The 20,857-nt window shown below is 21.0% G+C and overlaps 1 protein-coding gene across 3 annotated transcripts in view; it reads right to left on the minus strand.

Annotated features, from left to right (window-relative positions):
• The window catches only part of LOC112598672 (furin-1-like), a 120,404-nt gene that overhangs the window by 57,645 nt on the left and 41,902 nt on the right, over positions 1–20,857 (minus strand). For all 3 annotated transcript variants that reach the window (XM_025345204.1, XM_025345203.1, XM_025345205.1), the window contains exon 3: positions 13,635–13,772. In XM_025345204.1, coding sequence (XP_025200989.1) covers positions 13,635–13,772 — 138 coding nt within the window. The remainder of the gene's footprint in view (positions 1–13,634; positions 13,773–20,857) is intronic.

The raw sequence follows: 20,857 nt of genomic DNA on the forward strand, positions 1-20,857 counted from the left end.
CTTATAAGATTATAATTATTAAAATTATCATTACTTTTAAAATAATAAAATAGAATATGTTTTAATGATATGTATTATTTTGTAAAAAAAAAAAAAATAATATATTGCATAGTCAATTTTATGTCATCATACGTTATACTATAAGTGGTTTACTAATAACACGAACACATTATATTTTTTCTGATATTAAATTTGGATTCAATTTTGTTAGTATAATACTACAGAAAATATGATAAAATAGATCATTCAAGGTTTTGGAAAACAACTTTTTATTTAAATTGAAGTATCACGTTGTTATTAAGTGCAAATTATTTATTGAAAAAAATAGTATACAAAAATATAAAATATTCATTTTTTGTGCCAACAAATCAAGGCAGTTAGCCAAATTTAACTCGTTTTTTATTCGATATCCGTGTTTTATTCAGTTAAAAAGAGATTCTAATAAATAAGGTAAATTAGGATAATATTTAAAACTAACATCATTATTTTTAATTTATATAACTACAACTATAACTGGATAATATTAACAAACGTATTATAAAAATAAGTATGTAATGTTCGATTTTCGATGTATCATTTCAAATTATTCCTAGAAACATAAGTATAATATATATAGCTTCTATTCGTAATTTTTATCAAATATAATTTTTTTAAGTACTTTTATGAAACTTTATATTATTAAAATAAACATAATGACAATCGTACTACAAATTCTTTCAAAATTAAAAATTAGTTATTTATATATAAGTTATCCGTCAGTTTTATATATTAAAATGTTCAATTTTATCTTAACTTATGTTAATTTATAAAAATATATTAAAATCAGCTACCATTTTTACCGTTTAAATAAATATACCAGCTTTCTTATATTTTAAGTTTCTATGAATAAATGTTCATTATAGAACATTATAATATATATTAAAAACATATAGTTATTAACGTTATTAAATTAAAAAATTAATTGATTATTGATATAAAATTAAATAAAAATTAATAAAGTTAAAAACAAATGCAAAGGAACATTTAAATAATATATTTTATGAATAAATTATTATTAAGAATTGTAATGTTAAAGTTTTCTTTTAGCCAAAAGTGATTGAATGCCATGCATTCATAAATTATAAGGATTATATTTTAATATTTTTTTGTTTTATAACTCGTTTTTAGTCAGAATTAGTATTTCAAAAATTAAACAAAATACTTTTTTTCTAATTTATCAGGAATATTGAGCATTGCTTTCAAAGTTGAAGAACTATTCTTTCAATTTTAATATTTTTTCCATCAAGTTTACAGAAAATTTAAAGATGGGTAATACAGAAATAAACACATTTAAGTGAGTACCTATGATATTAACCGAAATTGTTTTGGAATGGTTATTTTAGAAAGCGATGATTTATTATTCCTTTCAAATTTAATTTTACATCACAAAATTTAACATTTTTGGCATAGATAAATGGAGTAGTGACCAACCCAACGCTTGCAAAACGTAATTTTTTATTAAGTATTGTTATTTTTTGGTGTACTCAAGCATATTTATATAATATATTGAGATACATAGATGTCATTTTTAGTTTATATATATATATATATATATACACACATAAGTACACAAAGGGAAATGACATCCAGTAGTGAACATTAGAGAAGGGTTAAGGGGTATAACCTTCTACTTCCCCGTAATGTCTTGCATTGTTAAAAACGAAAATGTAGTATCAGAAGTATGTAATTTTAGGAATAAAACATTATTTGCACATTCGTATAAAAAAAAAAAAAGAAAAAAAAATACTGTGGTGTTACTGATCTAACTGAAGATGTGTCAAATTACCTCCTCATACGGCCATATCAGTGCATTAACAGTTAAGTTTTTATTATTCTAAATTTGAATGCAATAATAAATCATATTATTTGAAAATACAATTCTAAATGAAAATTGTGACATGTGGTCGAGATAACAAATGAAATAAGAAAAAAAATATATCGTTATAATAATAATATAATACAGTGTTTTTTCCACAGTGAATAATGTAAATATATTATTATTATGCATTTTTACGACAAAAATTTGGTATAGTTGTATAAAAAGTATTCAAAGTTTAGGTATAACATTTTATACAAAGACTTCATATTAAAAAAAAAAAAATCTCTTTTATTTAAAATATATTCAGTTTTTTATACAAGATGTATAATGTATATAATATAGATATTTAGTTAAAAGATAATTAAAAATGTATATAATTAAATTTTCAAAGTTTCTTTTAAGTTAATTTTTTCAAAGTTATAATATATATATCGTTAAAAGATAAAATAAAAATAGAAATAACTCAATTCAATATTAAAATAAATCAATCTCGATGGAAAATTGTAATATTATCTTTGTGGAAAAGTTATTAGCATACTAGAATAAACCTAAAAGATAATATTTCAAATGTCCAACCGTCACAGTCAAAGATTCATGAATTATTATACTCAAATCATCTTAAAATTGATTTATTTTTGATTCAAACTTCTTTAAATATAAATATTACTTTTTTATTTATTTTTCATAACCTTATTGATACCGCAGAATATATTTGATCACATAAGATATTCAAATTTTTTACAGTTATATTTATGAGAAAAAAAATCATCTTTTTCATTAATAATAATAAAACTTTTTTTTTATTAAACACAATGTACAACATAGTAAATCATCTGAATAATATTTTAAAAATATTAAGCATAATATAAAAATATATTATGGTTTTATAGTAAAACTGTTGTTTATACGACTTAAAATTGTTTTTATCTAACTACTATTACTTAATTCCTAATTCCTAAGAGATTATTTCAAAAAAATTTGTTTTATCGAAATAGTCCTTGTTAAAATTTGAAATTGTTAACATATACTCTGTAAATAAATTATTATTAAATCACAATTCCACATATTTTCGAAAAGTTATGACGCGTCGTAGCAAAATGTCTGTAACTAAGTATTTGAAGTTTTGAATTTGGGAAACATACCTGTTTATTCCATAGTTCTCTGCTTCAAGAATTTCATAACAAACTAATAATAATTATTATAATTTAAGATAATTAACTCTTCTATAGCATAAAAATTGAATATAAAATTGAAATTGTTTCTATTAACTGTATAATTTTCAGCTTTTATAATGTATTCTAGAATATATGTTATAAAATTAGATTAACTAGCTACATAGAAGGCAGAAGTAATTCTTTTTTTATAAAATATTATTTAGTATCATAAGTTAACAAATTAAAATTTTTATATTGTTTTACAAATATATTAATATTGTTATTAAATTCAATAATTTCTTATATTAATTTAAGAAATCGCCGTACATTCATATATTAATATGCCAATTACAAAAACATTACTCGCATTCTAATTACTACTTTAGTTTTTAAATATTAATTATATAAATGATAATATCATTATTAAACTAGAATTATTTACAAAAACTTATTTCACGAACATATCTGAACAGTTTCTAATATTTTGTATGTTTCATGTATATATTATTATTAATAACATAACTCTTAGTTATTAATTAATATATACATTTTAAATAGAAAGCATATTTAAAAAAATCTATGATAACAATAAAAGTCCAAAAATAAAAAAAAATTTAAATAAATTAAGAAACAGAAAATTAAAATTTGATACATTTATAGAAAAGTTTTAGATTTATATGACTTCTTTAATAAATGAAACAAGCAAGACGATACCCGAAAAATTGTTTTTTAGATGTATTATCATAAAATTACAATAATGTTATAGGTATATTAAAAAAAATAACAGTTTAATTGGATTGGAAATAGTTTTAAACAGTTAGATATATGTCTATATGGTTATAGACAGTAACTATAGTAGACTTAGATTTAATAACTATAAATCATAATTTTTTTATCTGTAATATAATAACAATTATTATAATCATAAAAATATGAATTATAACAAACTTGCTAATTTAAATAGAAATAATAATGATAAAAACAACAATAGTAGACTTTTATAATTTTCATAACTTAAGTAGTAACAGTGGCTTCACTAAAAAAATGATAAAGACAATAGGTATAACGACGATAATAATTTCAATTATATTCAATAATAATCAATGAAAAAAAAAAATTCAGCATTATTATAATGGAAAAACGTAGATCAATATATTTGTTTTTTTTATGAAAAAAATCACTGACGTTCAGTTATTTTAGCTAACAATAATTGCTATTTGAATATTAACAATATCTACTTATTTTATGAAATTCAGATAGTACTAAGCATAAAAATAATATGACATATAAAATGCCTAACAAAATACTTAAATATTTTTGTTCTGATTGTAATAAATTATTGATTGATTTGAGAAATCTAAAAAACACAATATGCCAAATTGTAAATATAATTCAAACCTTTCTATTAATAAATTGTAACATTTATAATATTTTTACTTTAGGATATAATGCCGATATTAATTTAAACTGTAAAGATGAAGTTTACATTAAAAAGCTAAAAAATAGAGAGGCAGACATTAATACAAATAATAATCCAAACATAATGAATATGAAAACAGTTCAAACTAATATCGAAATTACACAATTTCCTACAACGTGGTTTTCTCGCTTTCACGATGAAGAAAACACCTGCCGGCAACTAGGTCAATACTATAAAATCACGAATTAAAGCACTTTTCTTTTTAGATTAAAGGCGGTAACGTAATTTTTTGTCAAAATTGTGGGTTTTATATAAGAGAATACAAAAACACATTAAAATTTAATGATAATACTAACATAACAATAACAGAGTGACATTTAAAATAAAAATTCATGTGACAAATTTAATTATCGAAAAAAAATAGGAATAATATTTTTTCACCAATACATATTCATATTTGCATGAATGAAAAGGCAAGTATGCTGAAAAATAAATCAATTAGATATAAAAAAATTATGTAAAAAAAAAAAAAAAAAGAAAAATAATTCTAATGAAAAAACTAAAAAAATAAAATTGTTAAAAATATATATTAAGCAAAATAATGATTTATTACTAATATTTATCGATTGTTTACTAATAAATTAATTAACAACATGAATCACCCAGTGTTACAAGTATGAATGATATTGCAAAATTTAACACTTTTACCGTAAATAGTGTAGACTCCTATAAGTCAAATAAAAAAAATGACTAAACATATTTTTCACAATTAATCATATTATGTAAAAGAAATGTTGCGTCATTCCTATATAAATAGTGAATAACCCGAAAACCAAAATTCTAGTAGATAAATTTATTAAAAAGCTACAATAATTGTTTCGTACAAATTCCTCTTCTAAACTTAAGCTCTATAAATATTGGAGATTTTCCGATTCCGACAATGTCAGATGATCCTATTAGCCTACCGTCGTATAGATTACCATTAAACGAATGAAGTGAAATCCAGAGACAGGTGGATGAGTTATTATAAGCCGGGTTAATCATTACTTCTTTTCCTTCGTATGCTAGTCCAGCATTTTTAGTAAACAAATCCAATATTTGGTTCAAGAAATCAAAAAAGTATTTTTTAAATTAAGATAAAATATAAATGTACAATCACGAAACCAATGAATAAATAATATATTTAATAGAAACTCCAGAAAAACCTATTGATTAAATTATATATAATTTTAATGAACACTCTAGGTGAATTTTAAAATATATTTAATGTATACATAAAACGTATAAAAAAATAATAATGGTAAGATATTTTTGGCCTACAATTTAAAAAATTTTCAAAAATATGTTTCATTATATTTCAAGTTGTAAAAAAAAAAGGGGGAGATAAAACATAAAACACTCCCATAAATGAACATACGCGAACGTTACCTGAAATTTTTGGGCAACTTTTTGAATAATTTAAGATTGACTTCATAAGATCAATTTCCCCCTAGTAGCAAAGCTTGTGCATATGTTGTGAAGGACATGCGCAAAAACTAAGTGCACAATAGCTAAACCTATGTAAGACAATGTTTAATTTTTAACAGACATTATTTTACAATATGAAACGATCTTGAAAGTTCATTTAGACATAAATTTACAGTTTACAAAATATGGTTTAGTCAAAGACGTATTAAGCACATTAAATATAAGAAATACATTTTCGATAGTTTATAAAATTAAAAAGTCAAAGACAAAGAAAAAATTGTACGGGACATTAACAGATATGATTAGTCATTATGTTTAAAAAAAAACATTAAAAATGGTTCTAAATTATATTCAATTTTATTTGGTTATAACTCCTCAAAATTAAAATACCAAATAAATTGCTAGTTTTTCCACTACATGTCTATCATTCAAAATTTATTTTTCATTTCAATACTGTAGAAATTAATGTAAAAACAGATATTTAAATAGAAATCGATAATATAATTTATATAAGAAATAAAATATCAATTATTTAAGACAAACAATTAATAAAAATGAAAATTTAATACAATTATTATCAAATAAAAAATAATCGGCAATTGATGTTTTCTTGAAATTTTCAAAAATAAAAACTAGACTCCTGGAGGATATGACCTATCATATTACATACTATTTTGACTATGGCCTATGCCCATAATACAAATTTTTAATTTATTTTTATCTAACCATAAAATCCATGTTTGTAAGTTTTTAGAGATGATCAAGATTTCATATCTCAAATGGATGTAAAATACCTGTATGATAATTACTAACAAAAAGTCATTATTTTTACAAAAATGATAAAATTTGTGAAAATTGAATTCTTAATTTCGTAATATTAATAGAATAATTATTAATACAATATATTTATTTAGTTAAACATTTAATTTTTACAATGATCATATTATAAAACTAAGTAATTTGTATGAATTAGTATGTCCTCACATTTCCACACATCACGTCCTACAAGAACGGGAACTCTAACAATTTCAGGCACTTATGTACTGTTTACTTCAACGATAATATTAATACCAACAAAAATAACTAAAAAACAAGTATCTGTCTACTTCCATTCAATCTTTCTATTGATTAATATAACAAATATAAGTAAAAAAAAAAAAACCAATTATGATATTCCAAATCATTTCATTACCAATGAAACTTACAAATTATTAAAAAGTAGCTCAATTACATAATATTCATGAATAATTAAATAATTTAAAATTACTAATAAATTAAATTGACGGAAGAATATAAGACAATGAAAAAACCTTAAGTTCATATTTTCATCAACAGGTATTATAAATAATTGCGGGGACAGTGAGTTGCATCACCTGTGTAATTCATATAGCTTTGAAAAATCTAAAAAAATATTATACAGAAGATTAACCTTGGAATTGAATAGTAGAATACAAATTTTAAAAACTGTACCTTAAAATTTTATAATTTAAAAACAAACAAAAAGCTTGAAGGTAGAATAGTATTATTATAACATTTTTAATATTAAAACAACTCATCATATTTTAAAATTTCAAAATCTTTACAAGAACTAAATATTATATTAAATTTAATCAACATTGTATTCAAATCATATTGTATTTTCGTTATTTGACGAAAACTGTATAATATCAAATTTATGTTTTAATTGATATATTTTGTACTATATTAATATTATTAATATATTTGAGATAAGTGCTAATAAATAATGTTTTGGTTGAAAGGGAGAGAATTATTATAACTTTTTGGCTAAATTATTTGACTTATAAAATTGATAGACAATATTACCTAATGAAGTATAATAATTGTTACCAATTTTTTATTTTAAATATATTAAGTTATAACGTCAACTTAGATAATATTTCAAGTTACATACGTATAGTAATGATGATCTAAATAATAAAAAAAAAAGGACATAGCTTGAACTTATAAGATATATAATAGACGTGTAAATACTGTTTTACTTATTTAATAAATTATGCTAAACTTTCTACAAGGTAAAAAAAAATCATTTGCCATTAACATGGTTGAAACTTTCGTAAGTAAATACTAATATATCATTGAGACAAAAGAACATATTATAATACGTAATATAAAATTTTACGATAAAACTTCTTTAGAGTTATGATTTTACAATAATTATTTTAATAGAGATACTATATAGATTATACAACCATTTATTTGTAATAGTGTTTTTGATATGTATTGTGTGAAAAAAAGGATTATGTAAAAAACAAATGTGTTTAAGTTTTAATTATAAATTGAAAAAAATCAATTGTAAATAGTTATGTAAAATTATATTATTAACAATATGTGTCTAAAAATTGTTATTTTATATTTTTATCAATTTTCAAACATTGTAATAATATGTTTATCATGTACGATGCTCTAATTTTATTTCTTGTATTTGATATATCTAGATACGGTTAGATGTTAATACTTAAAAAAAAAAAAAAAACTGATGGAAGGCGACAATGTTATACTCTTTAAATGCTATATACCTATATATATATATATATATATATATAATATACAATAAATACTTACTAAAGGATTGACCGATGTAAAATATATACGCTAAACATTTTTAGATACATCCAAATTATTACTTAATATATTAAAATAACACATTACAGATAGTTTGACAATAAATACAAACAAACTACTCTTCATTAAACCAATTGAGTCTTATTATTCATAAAAAATAAAATCATGCACTCAGTACTCTAAACTCCAGTTATAGAAAATGCATTCGTATAGAATATAAAAATTTCTTTGGATGACTTATATCGTAACAAGTTTATTAATGATTATATACACGTAATAAATTATTAGTAAGATGTATTGAACAATTTATGAAAAATTGTTATATTATAGGTCCTGTGAAAAAATAAATTAATATAATTTATTTTTTATTTTTTTTTTTTTTTTTGTTTAATAACTATTAACTAATAATATTTTTAACGTAGATATACAAATTAAATATCTCTTAGAAGGTAATAAATAACTTTCTTTTGTGATCACAATGTGTTAAAAATGTGTAAGTGTTCTTTTTTCACTTATATCAAATTGCGATCAAATGAAAAGTGCTCGTAAAGTATTTATATTGCTATAGTGAAATTTGAGTTTTCTCACGAACATCCAGTATATTTGTTCAAACAAAAAGAAAAATGTTATAGATGCATTCATTTTATTGACCCCATTTTATACTTATTTTTAGAAAGAGAAGAGAGTAATAACTCTATGATAAAAATCGTTAAACAAGTATCCCATATTTATTTTTATGGTGAAATAAATAATTCTATTAACTATACATTCAATTAAAACTAATTTAGTTAAACATCAATAAATAATCAATTGGTAAATTTTAAATTGAAATCAAAGTAATAATATGATGAAAAAAAATTAAAATCTTTATTGATCGATTAAGACTTTATAATTTATTTAAGTTACAATAGTAATCGACTATATGTATTTTTGTTGTTTATTTATAATTATATCCCACGTATGATTAATTACTATTAAACTCTTTACGTGATGTTTTTAATACCTTAGATATTACACATTTAAATTTGAATTCAAATATAACCACATAAAAAAAAAAAAAAGTACTTCAATAAATTTATAAATTATAAAAATTATAAATATTCAATTAGCATTAATTATGTTATATCTTATATTTTATGCCACATACTTGGTAATTTTATAATAAAAATATCTATACTAATATTTATTTGCATATTATATTGTTTTGTGTAGACAAAGTATTAAGTATCATTTTAATATTTGATGAATTGCGTATTTACATACTTAAATTCTAAAATAAATTCATTATTCGATATTGGTTTTACTAAGTTTAAACATTATATTATATATAAAACTGGTTACCTACAATATAATATTATAGGTTTTTAAATAAAATAGAAATCGTAAATTGCAAATCATGGAATATTTTAGACATTCATCCAGTGATCAGTATGCTTCTCCATTCATCTCCCATTTCAATTCAATGGCATACTTAAATGATGTGCATTCAATGAATAATATACAGGAATAACTTATGTAATAGAAATCCCTTATTATTTAAATTTAATTTCGTTTGCTTGGTTTTTGTTTGTTTTAATTTTTAACATAAAATAAAGTTTAACGAATAATAATTTTATGAATTATTTTGAATGCGTGTATTAAAAATGACATGCTCTTTGAAGACAGAAACTAATACTACATTTATTATACTTTGAAATGTATACCTTTTAATTGCAACTGTTTAACATAATATTTTATTGCTTATTTTAGATCACGAAAGTTAAATTTAAATATATTATATCACATAAATAATTATCAATTATTGTTTTGGATAGTATAAAACAATAATACATATCTTAACACTAGTTATTCAATTAATTATTTTTATAATTATTATGATAATAATGAGTAGTTTTAATAAAGATTTAAATTGTTTTTTGTATAAATACCTTTAAATATGATGAATACATTTCCTTATTATTGTGAATACATAATAATAAAGGTAAAAAGTTAAACAAACGTAAAATATTTGTAAGTGATTTAAAAATGTGTATACAATTAAATTTCAAAAACAATTTTATCTACAAAATATAATTTAATTTTATAATTAGAAAATTAATATAAATATTATATAAAATTAAATTATTTAAATGAGATAATTCTATAATTTATCAGATTTATAAAAAAAATCGTTAGCTATAAAATGTGAACTTAGAAAATATTGTTTTATCGAGTGACAACGCAATTACAAAATATAAAATTTGATTTATTTTATAATTCTTTACGTTTTGAACATATCGATATAATATTACTAAATTTTAAATTTGTTTACTTATAGATATTAAAATGCAATTTATTATCAAATGTATTAATAAAGATAAGTTTATTGTGTTATTACTCGTATCTCTCGAATGTTTATTTTTCATTTATAAATTAAATTGTTTTTAACTTAAAATTGAAAAAAAAAAAGTGTTACGTGTCAAAATTAATAAGTATTTTATATATAATATATATATATATATATATATATATATATATATATATATGTTTTTAATTAATAAATAATAAAATAATAGGTAGTATTGTAATATTATTATTACTATAAATTATAACTAATTAATATTATTTTCTAACACGGCGATATGGGTATGCAATATTGATACATGAATTATTAGTTTGCACGCTTAATAATAATGTTACGATAGTATAAATTACATAATAATATTATTATGCGTGTATCACTTTCAATAATTTACTATTAAAATAGAATTTAGTATGAATCAATAGAAACTTTTTTAATATCAATATTATAATTAAAACGAAATAAACAAATTTAATTTTAATTTTAGTAAATAAGATTAGTCAACTAGCTATTATAGTATAATGGACGTAAATAATTCTGTAACAAAAAGTATAAAAAATTGTATTATATAAAATAAATCTGCCTTAAGGTACATATTATTATATTTTCTATTTGACCAAGCAGAAGTTTTTTTTTATGTTCGTTACTGTAACTATTTTATGAATTTTCATTCTAGTAATAATTATGACACTGTCAAAGTTAACAAAAATTAATGATTGTTTATTTAGTTACTTATTCTTTTTCTTAAATATAAACTAACATTTATATTATTGATATTAAGACATTATCGGTTCTGTTATCTGTTATAGTTTTAAATATATCTACTAACAAGTTTAATACAACTGTAGTTGTTTTAACTCTGTACGAATAATGACTACTATAATATGTTTATAATTGTTAAATTGAAAAAAATAATTTGAAAAATAATCTATGTATTTAAAAAAAAAAAAAAATGGTTTTTATTGAATACGGTTAAATAAGCTATTATATCTAAAAAGTAAATTTTTGAAAATAGTATTATGTATATTATTTTATTATTATCTTTTTTTTTACAACGCAGCGATTGATTTTTTTAATTATATATTAAATTTAATTCAACATTATATTAGACAATAAAAATAAATAATTAAGTATTTAATTTTATTATAAAATTTATACTAAATTACTGACTGTAATTTATAAAAAGTAAGCATTGTACCTATAGCTCAATATTTAATTTGTCTTATTTATTCTAATATGAACAGTTTTTTTTTTTTTTTTTAATATCAAAGTTTCAAAAATATCTGTTCATACATTATTTCATGTAACATATCAAGAGTATGCACCCTTATAGTTTTATAAGACCGTGTGATTTATTACAATAAACATGAAAAAAATAGCTTTATCAATTATTTGATTAACTTATCAGTTAAAATAGCATACAGTAATAATTTTATAATAATTTAAGTTTATTATGACTGAATAATTAAAACTTATTGGTATTATATACATTTTTTTTTTTTATATATATATAAAACTGAAATATAACTAAGTGTATATTGAGTAAATTATAAAAAATATATTTTAATTTTACAGTAAAAATCAACATTAAATTAATAGTTAAAGAAAAATAATAATAATTAATATCCATAATAAGATACTAAAGAGAAATAGATTTTTAATTAAAAAATAAAGGGTCTTAGTTTCATATAGTATTATTTATAATGTGATTTTTTATAATAATATATAAAAGAAAACAGAATGTTAATAATGAAGTACCTGGTTAAGCGTATTATATACACTGATATTGTTTTTAATTAGTCAATTTTGTAGTTCGATTTTTTTTTTAAACAACATCAAAGCAATAATTTCTTTCTAAATTTAACAAAAAATATAATATATACTAGTTTAATAATATTATATGTATATATATTTATATTTAGATTCTGATTAGTCTAAATAAATAATCTGAACGAAATAAAAAAAAAAAAACCAAACATACTCTTATTTATAGATTGTTTTGAGTTGATTCATCATTGTACAATATAGATAAATCTTCGTATTTATGAAAAAATATATACTAAATAAATAAAATGAGCGTTCAACAAATATATCCAAACATAATTAATAATTTATTATATTTATTTTATTAATAATAATTTCTTAATACAAAAGGTTAAACTATTTTTTTTTTTTTTCACCAAAAATAGCAGCTTACTAATTATTCATTATCGATTTGTCATAAAATACAACAAATAAAAATAGCTTTTAATCTAAATGAAAATTGAATTATATTTTTTTTAACACAATATAATAATTTATATACACTTTTAAAGTTGATACTTTCTAGAATTTAGTAACAATCAAGACTTAATTTGATTTAAAATGATGATTTTTTTCATATTTATATTAAAATAAATATTTTCCAAAAACACTTTTGCTAATAATTTATGTACATTATACAGTAATAGACAGGACATTTCTTAAAAAAAGTTTTAACATGTATCATAAGTTATTTCTTACATTTAAAAACCTACTGTGTCCGTTTGATTTTTAAGAAAGTATAAAACCTTGTGTAATTATAATATGCAGAATGTTTTATACATTTTAATGATATAAATTATATATTAATATTTACATGAATTTTAGGCGTTTCCTTAAAAATAGTAGTTAAAAAAGTATGACTTTTTTTAAATAACATATATATTATTATGTTATACACAATACACAATATCACAATTCGCTCTAAGACAAATGTTCATGGTATTTATATACATAAATATCCGTATTATGTAAATTAATGATTTAAATAATAATTTTAAAATAACTTACCAAGTACCATTGGTCGACAAATAATGGATCGGGGAACCGTAAAACTAGTTTTGAACTAATATGTTTTGTAACATTTCGAGTTGGTGCAAAATCTCTTTTAAATCTTTTGAGCTCATACTGTTGTTGTGACCATAAGATCTGAAAATAAAGTAAATAAATATTATAAATTGTTCCTTACAATAATTGAATTAAAATATAGGTTATATATTTTAAGACATAGTAATAATGTTGAGAATATTAATATGCGTTTAGGGTTAATGATTATGAACAATTTAAACGTAACGTAAACTGAATGATAATTAATAACGAAATAAAAAAAAAAAAATTTATTATTTTAAATATCATAGTTATATTAACACTATAACACTATTTATTGAGGTATTGAAACAGAGAATTATTTTTAAAATTCTTTACATTTATCTATAAATAAATAACATGTGGAATATTTGTTGTTTAAAATCTTTTATTAGTTATTTACTAATCATCAACTGGAAAATATAATAATATTATTTTTTTTTATTTTTTTTTATTGAACTTAAGCCGGTCAACTAGGGCCATTAGCTGTTTGTAGGGGTTATGAACTATGGTAAGGGGTAAGGTTGGTACGGTAAGTTATATTTTACGATTGTTACGGTTGATAACAAACACGTGTATGTGTGGCAAGGTTTTTAACCACTATGATCCCGAGTGGTCACCCATCCGGGAGCTAGTAACTGTGGTCGTTACTTACTCTCATTCACATTCCGCGACTGGTAGCAGCCAACGTGCCACGCCAAGCCACAATATTATTTAATGAATTTATTAATGTAGTATTCGTCTAACTACCAAAATAGGTATAATTATTGAATTATGTATAATATAGAGTTGTAAATTTAATCTGTTCAATATGAAATTAAAATAAAATAAACACATTAAAATACAAAATTAAAAAAACTACTGAATTATTTTATCATTTTTGTACATAATTGAAACCATATAGAATAATACAAATTGTAAATAAATTAAACGAAATCGTTTACCATAATTATTTGTTTGAATAAAATCGCATAATAGGTATAATTACGTTATCAACATAAAACGTTGTATACATATAAATAATGTACAATATTTAGTATTTATAGAAATACTTGTATGTTCGAGATACAAAATTCAAGAATTTAAATTAGTTATAATATAACTTAAGTTATTGTGCAGTCACGTCCTACGTGAATGGAAACTGCTTTGCTTGATGTTAGCTAAAGGTATGCTACCAATATAAACGAAAACTTGTCAAACACGGTATCTGCGGTAAACTTGATAATCATGAAACAATCGATTCTTGGAAATTCAACAAATTACAAAAGTCAAGCAAAACAAATAACTCGACCAAAACTGATTAATACCAAAAACTCATTTTTGTATTTAATTGTATTTTTATTCATTATTTTGGTTCAATACACTTAATAATAATGTTAGATTTTTTTTATTTTTTTTTCTAACTTTGTTTTAGTTATTCAATGTTTGTAAAAACTTATTAATTAAATAGTAACGCTATTATAAATAATAAATGATTTACATTGAAATAAATGCAATTCTACAGTTAATGTCATATTACTGCTAAAAGCTTGACAAAAGTTGTATAATATATTTATTGTACAAGAGTTCAGTACTTGTATAAATACAAATATTTTAATTAAAATGCAAATATACTGATTTGAGTGTATTTTCTTATCATTATTTTTTTTTATTTACCTATATTTTTCTGATAAATTTAAAAACACTTCATTTTTTATTACATTGTTAGTGAAATATTTTAAACGAAATACAAGCATAGCGTTTATTATAGTCCCGTATTAAACTTACGCCAAATTATCGTTATTGGATGGTTCTTCGTCTACACTAACAATCTCTGTTATTTCAAACATCCTAAATATCCTCTATGTCTATTATATTAAAAATAATTTATATTAAATTATTTTCTAAATACGAAATAAAATATTATTCATTTTAATAGCTATTAAGTTAAATTATCTTTAATGTGCAATAATTCTTATACATAACTAAAACATAAAATATACAACTATTTAATTTCAATATGTATGTTATTTATATTTTTTTAAATAATTTTTGAAGTTTTAACTTAAAATAAATAACTAAAAAGAAATAAACATTAACAGTTTCAGAAATCATTTATAATTTATTGAGAATTACATAAGTTTTTTTTTTTATAATGTATAAAATGGTATAGTTATTGAAAAAATCTCAGGACAATTATTTTTATATGCAACCGATATTAATTTTACGTTTATAGCTTAAAAATATCTATTCTAATTATTATTTTACGAAACAGTGATCTGTATTATGTATACATTATTTACACAACTGCAAATTATTATAAAACTTGTAAAATTAATATAAAACGTAGTTTGTTTTTAACGTCCAGACTGTTCTCTGGATTTTATAGACGTCTGTTATTTTTTTAGAATATAGTTTTATAATTATGTTTATCGTAGTTTAAGATAACCCTATATCAATCTTTACTATCAGTTGGTATTACAGAAATATTATGTTCACGTGTACATAATAGCTTATCAAACATTCGATTTAACTATCATCTAAAGACTATGCTAAACAAAATATGACAAACTATAGTATAACGATGAACTTAATAAGCAAACACTGTGTAATTTATACAGTAATCTTCTTACACAATACATATCGTATTAACTATCGAATATGTCCATTGTGCGTAATATCATATTTCTTTAGCGTTATCTTTTGTAAAGTAAAAACACCTAATACATTCACTTGTCTACAGCATTACGGTTTCTTTCAAATATACATCATGATAATCATACATATAGCTACTTTTAAATTATATATGTTTATATAAATGTACATTGTATAGTATGTCACATATTTACTAAATGTATTCTTTCTTTTCAAGAAATGGATGTCGATTTTGTAAAATGATCTATATCTTGTCTATTATTATGTTTTTTTTCTTACACAGTATACTCACATAATCTATGAGTATACATATACGTTTTAAATAAAATACGAAATAACTTGTATTACAAGTTTGATGATTTTATGAAATTTATTTTTTTGAAACATTTAATTTATGTAAAAAATAAAAACAAAAAATGCTTAAAAATATTTATGTTTATTGTATAGAACAAAAGTAAATCGTTATAACCAGTATAGGTGTCTTTATAAACTACTGATGTTTAATTTGTTTATGAAATTAATTACTTACTAGGCATTTGTTACTCAATATTGTTTGATAATTATTTCAAATAATATATCTATGAAATTTAATAAATGTAGCTAAACAAAATATCATGAACAAGCTAATTCTTAAACCTCGACTATTAATGTTGAAAAATCATAATTTTTAATAATTTATATTTACTATGTATAATAACTCATATACATATATTAATCATTTATTAGGCTGTTTATAAAAAAAAAAAAAATGTACATTATTAATAATTTCATTGAAATCTGTTAAAAAGTGTAATATTTTCATATTAAGAACCCTAATAATCATATAAATAAAAATACCTAATATAGACGTAATAATAATAATAAAAATATTAACTACAGGAAAATATCCAACTAGCAAAATATAACTTTAAATTAAATTAAATACTAATTTGTTATAAACATTTAGAAATATAATATATAGGTATAATTAGGTATATTATGTATATTATATATTTTATAATATTGTTTTATAGTACCTACGTAAAACAATAAGCTAGTCAAAAAAATGTAAATTATAATTTTAAATCAGAAAATATGACGAACCAATATAATTGAATATTAATAACTTATTAGTTAATTATATTTTAAAAATTAACAAGTAGGCTGATAGGAATTTTAATATAATGATATAATCGATAAGGCTATCACAATCAAGAAGGTACGCTTTTAACGATAGCTTTTACCTAATTTAGCCACAAAGCATTTTTTAATTATTAATTTATTAAATTCTAAGTGTTAAAAATGACATTAAATTTGTAGCTACTTATATTGTTTTAAAATTAATAATTATTTTGATTAATTATGTGTTTGGTTTATGAAAAAACTTAATTCCTTTTTACTTTTACAATACATCAATATTTTTGAATTTTATTATATTTTTATGGGTCAATAAACATTTGTATTGTCAATATTTCAGTAAAATTAAAAACAAATTTATATTTTTATATCAAAGCGTTTATTCATTACAATCTTTTTTTAACTCTATTTTAATCAAAATGTGAAAAATATTATCCATGTTCATTACGCCATGGCCGTTTCGGCATATTTGTTTCTCCAGGAAGATATTTTGATATAGTATTAAATTATGTGGACTATTGTTTTTGTAGTATAATAGGTTATTAAATTCACCTGTATATTATGATGTTTTATTATAGATAGCTTATTGAATTATATTCTTTTATTTTATCTTAAAACATGTAATTATCACCCAGTTGTCGCAATCATGATTGTAACTTTATTTTACTTGATGACAGCGTCATTTTTATCAGTTCTCGTCAGGCACGCTTCAGTGTGGTACAATATAGTATAACTGAAGTTTAAGTAATGTCGAATTTTAGTCATGAGATATTTGTATATAATGGTTTTATGAATGTTTACAATAATGTTGATTTTATTAACATAACTCGATTTTGAAGTTACCATCATCAAATATGTTTCAAAGCACAGATGTAAACAACCAACACACTGTTACAAAAACTATCAATATACATAGTTACGATTCAAAAATTCAGGACTCTCAAAAATCATCGAAACATATGTTGTGGTTATGAACTTTAAAAGAAAAGCTATATTTCATATAGAATTTATAGATACTATGATTAATATAATATATTGGTTAAAACAGATAATATAAAAGATTGGTAAAAACATATAATAATAATAAAAATAAAACATTTATATCAAGCTGAATGTAATATTTTATGATTTTTTTATCATGTCTTATTTATGAAACAACATAATTAAATAAATTAGTTCAAAAAAAAAAAAAAAGTTCCGCTAAGAAAACTAAAAATTGTATTGAAAATGCAAAGCCAAATAATTTAACCACATTAAAAATTTGGAATTCCACCTTCATATATTAGGATAATTTATTTATAGGAAACTAAAAACTAATTTTTCAAGACAATATTTGTTCAGATTTAGAAGGAGTAATAGTTATAAGTAAATTCCCAAAATATACACACAAATATATGGGCATACCATACAGATTAAATATTCCATACAACCTATACACACAAAAATAGTTAAAATAATGACAAAGAGAACAGTATTCGAAAAGTATGAAAAAACTTTAGCCACCGAGAAGTTTTTGTTTATTTAATATTCACTTACATATTACGCTTAGTACTCATATAGCACTTTTTCATTTGAATGAGTATTTGACATCGCTCATATTTGAATTCATTGAATTATTCAATCATCGGGTATGGACATAAAATTAACTATTTTTATATCACTTAAAAAACATTCTCATTGCATCATTTTACTGTATACATAAGTACTCTTTAGCATATTGATATAGTTTAAATTTCATATTTATCATATTATTGTTGTTATATAGCACTGTTAATTATTTTATGATTGTAAAATTAGTTTAAATAGTAGTAAATAAGTGAAACCATCAATAGTCCATACACAATACGTTAAATTACACTAAATTAAGTATTATTAATTTAGTACTTACAACAATTAAAAAATAAATTGCATCAATTTTATTAATTCTATATTTACTAAAAATACAACACACATTAAATCAAATAATGATTAACTGGATATTTGAATTCATTTTTTGGTTAGAAATTGCTACCTATCTGGTTCTAAAATAATAGTTTTGAACTTGTTAATATTCAGAGCATTTATATTCTTATAAGTTATTACTATGGTGAATTCAAATTTAAATCGTTTTTTAATAGATTACGTTGTTATTTCTAAGACCCCTACTATTAAAATACAATATAATATGAAAAATAAGTTACATTTTATTTTCAAATCGTATATCAATTATATTTGAAGCTAGTCAATCTTATATTATAATTAACAATATGTTAATATTCATCATCAATAATATGTATTGAGACTAATATAATTATATGTAAACGGTATTTGATTTACTAATTATATATAATTATAACACTCAATAGTATGGAATAGAGCACACTTTAATATCATATTGATTTACAAAAGGACATATATTCTAATATATATCTTATTAAAGCAAGTAATCGTACTAAACCGATTCAAATGAAATTACATTACGCATATTGTAGCGATCAAACCCGACCCTAATAAGACATTTCTACAATCATGATAATATAATATTCCAGAAAACACCAATTACAACCGAGATAGGAGCACTAAGAACTTGTATGCATTATAAATATTTACAATATATATATATATATATTTATATATATACGTGTCACGCTTAATAATAAACAGTAGTAGAATAATAATACGTATACGAGCCAACAATAACAAAAAAGAAACCACTGAACGAACTTAATGACCACAAAAACTACATACATGGATTTGTAGAGTTGATAGTCTATTTATTGTTTTGTAATATATATTATGTATTTTATCAATTAAGATGTGCTAAATATCAACTGCGACACTGCGCATAATATTTCAAAAGGATCGCAATCGCTGCACGTAATATACGGGTTGTCCCTTTATATTCAATATGACGGATCTTTGACCCTCATACAATCATCTCGTCTTACATACATTTTGTTTCCTAACTTGTCTTCATATATTCGTATTTTTATTTATCTCTTTGTATAACATAGTTGAGTACATATTCAAATTTATTATCAGTAAATTATTATTTTTTTACTTGATAATTATTTTATTAAATATATTATATATATAATAAGATATAAAATATGATTCAACAGCAAAGTCATTAGTCTACATTTATACATGTTTACATTATTTTTTAGAATAGTTTTCTTAACTTAATTGAGGTGATACATTTTTTTTTTTTTACGTGTTATCTTAAATAAACTTATTTCAAATTTTGGTATCGATAACGATGGTCTTAAAAAAATGATGTATTGAGTAGGTATTGTGTTCCCTAAGTACTCCTTTCATAATCAATAAGTGCTTAAGTATGGTTCTTATGGAAGCAAATAGTAGGCAATCTATTTATTTTTATATTTTATTAAATACTATAGTCTATAATATAACGAGTA

This window comes from Melanaphis sacchari, unplaced genomic scaffold (assembly GCF_002803265.2).
Source record: "Melanaphis sacchari strain LSU unplaced genomic scaffold, SCAv2.0 Contig49_pilon_pilon, whole genome shotgun sequence".
NCBI classification, from domain to species: Eukaryota; Metazoa; Arthropoda; class Insecta; order Hemiptera; family Aphididae; genus Melanaphis; species Melanaphis sacchari.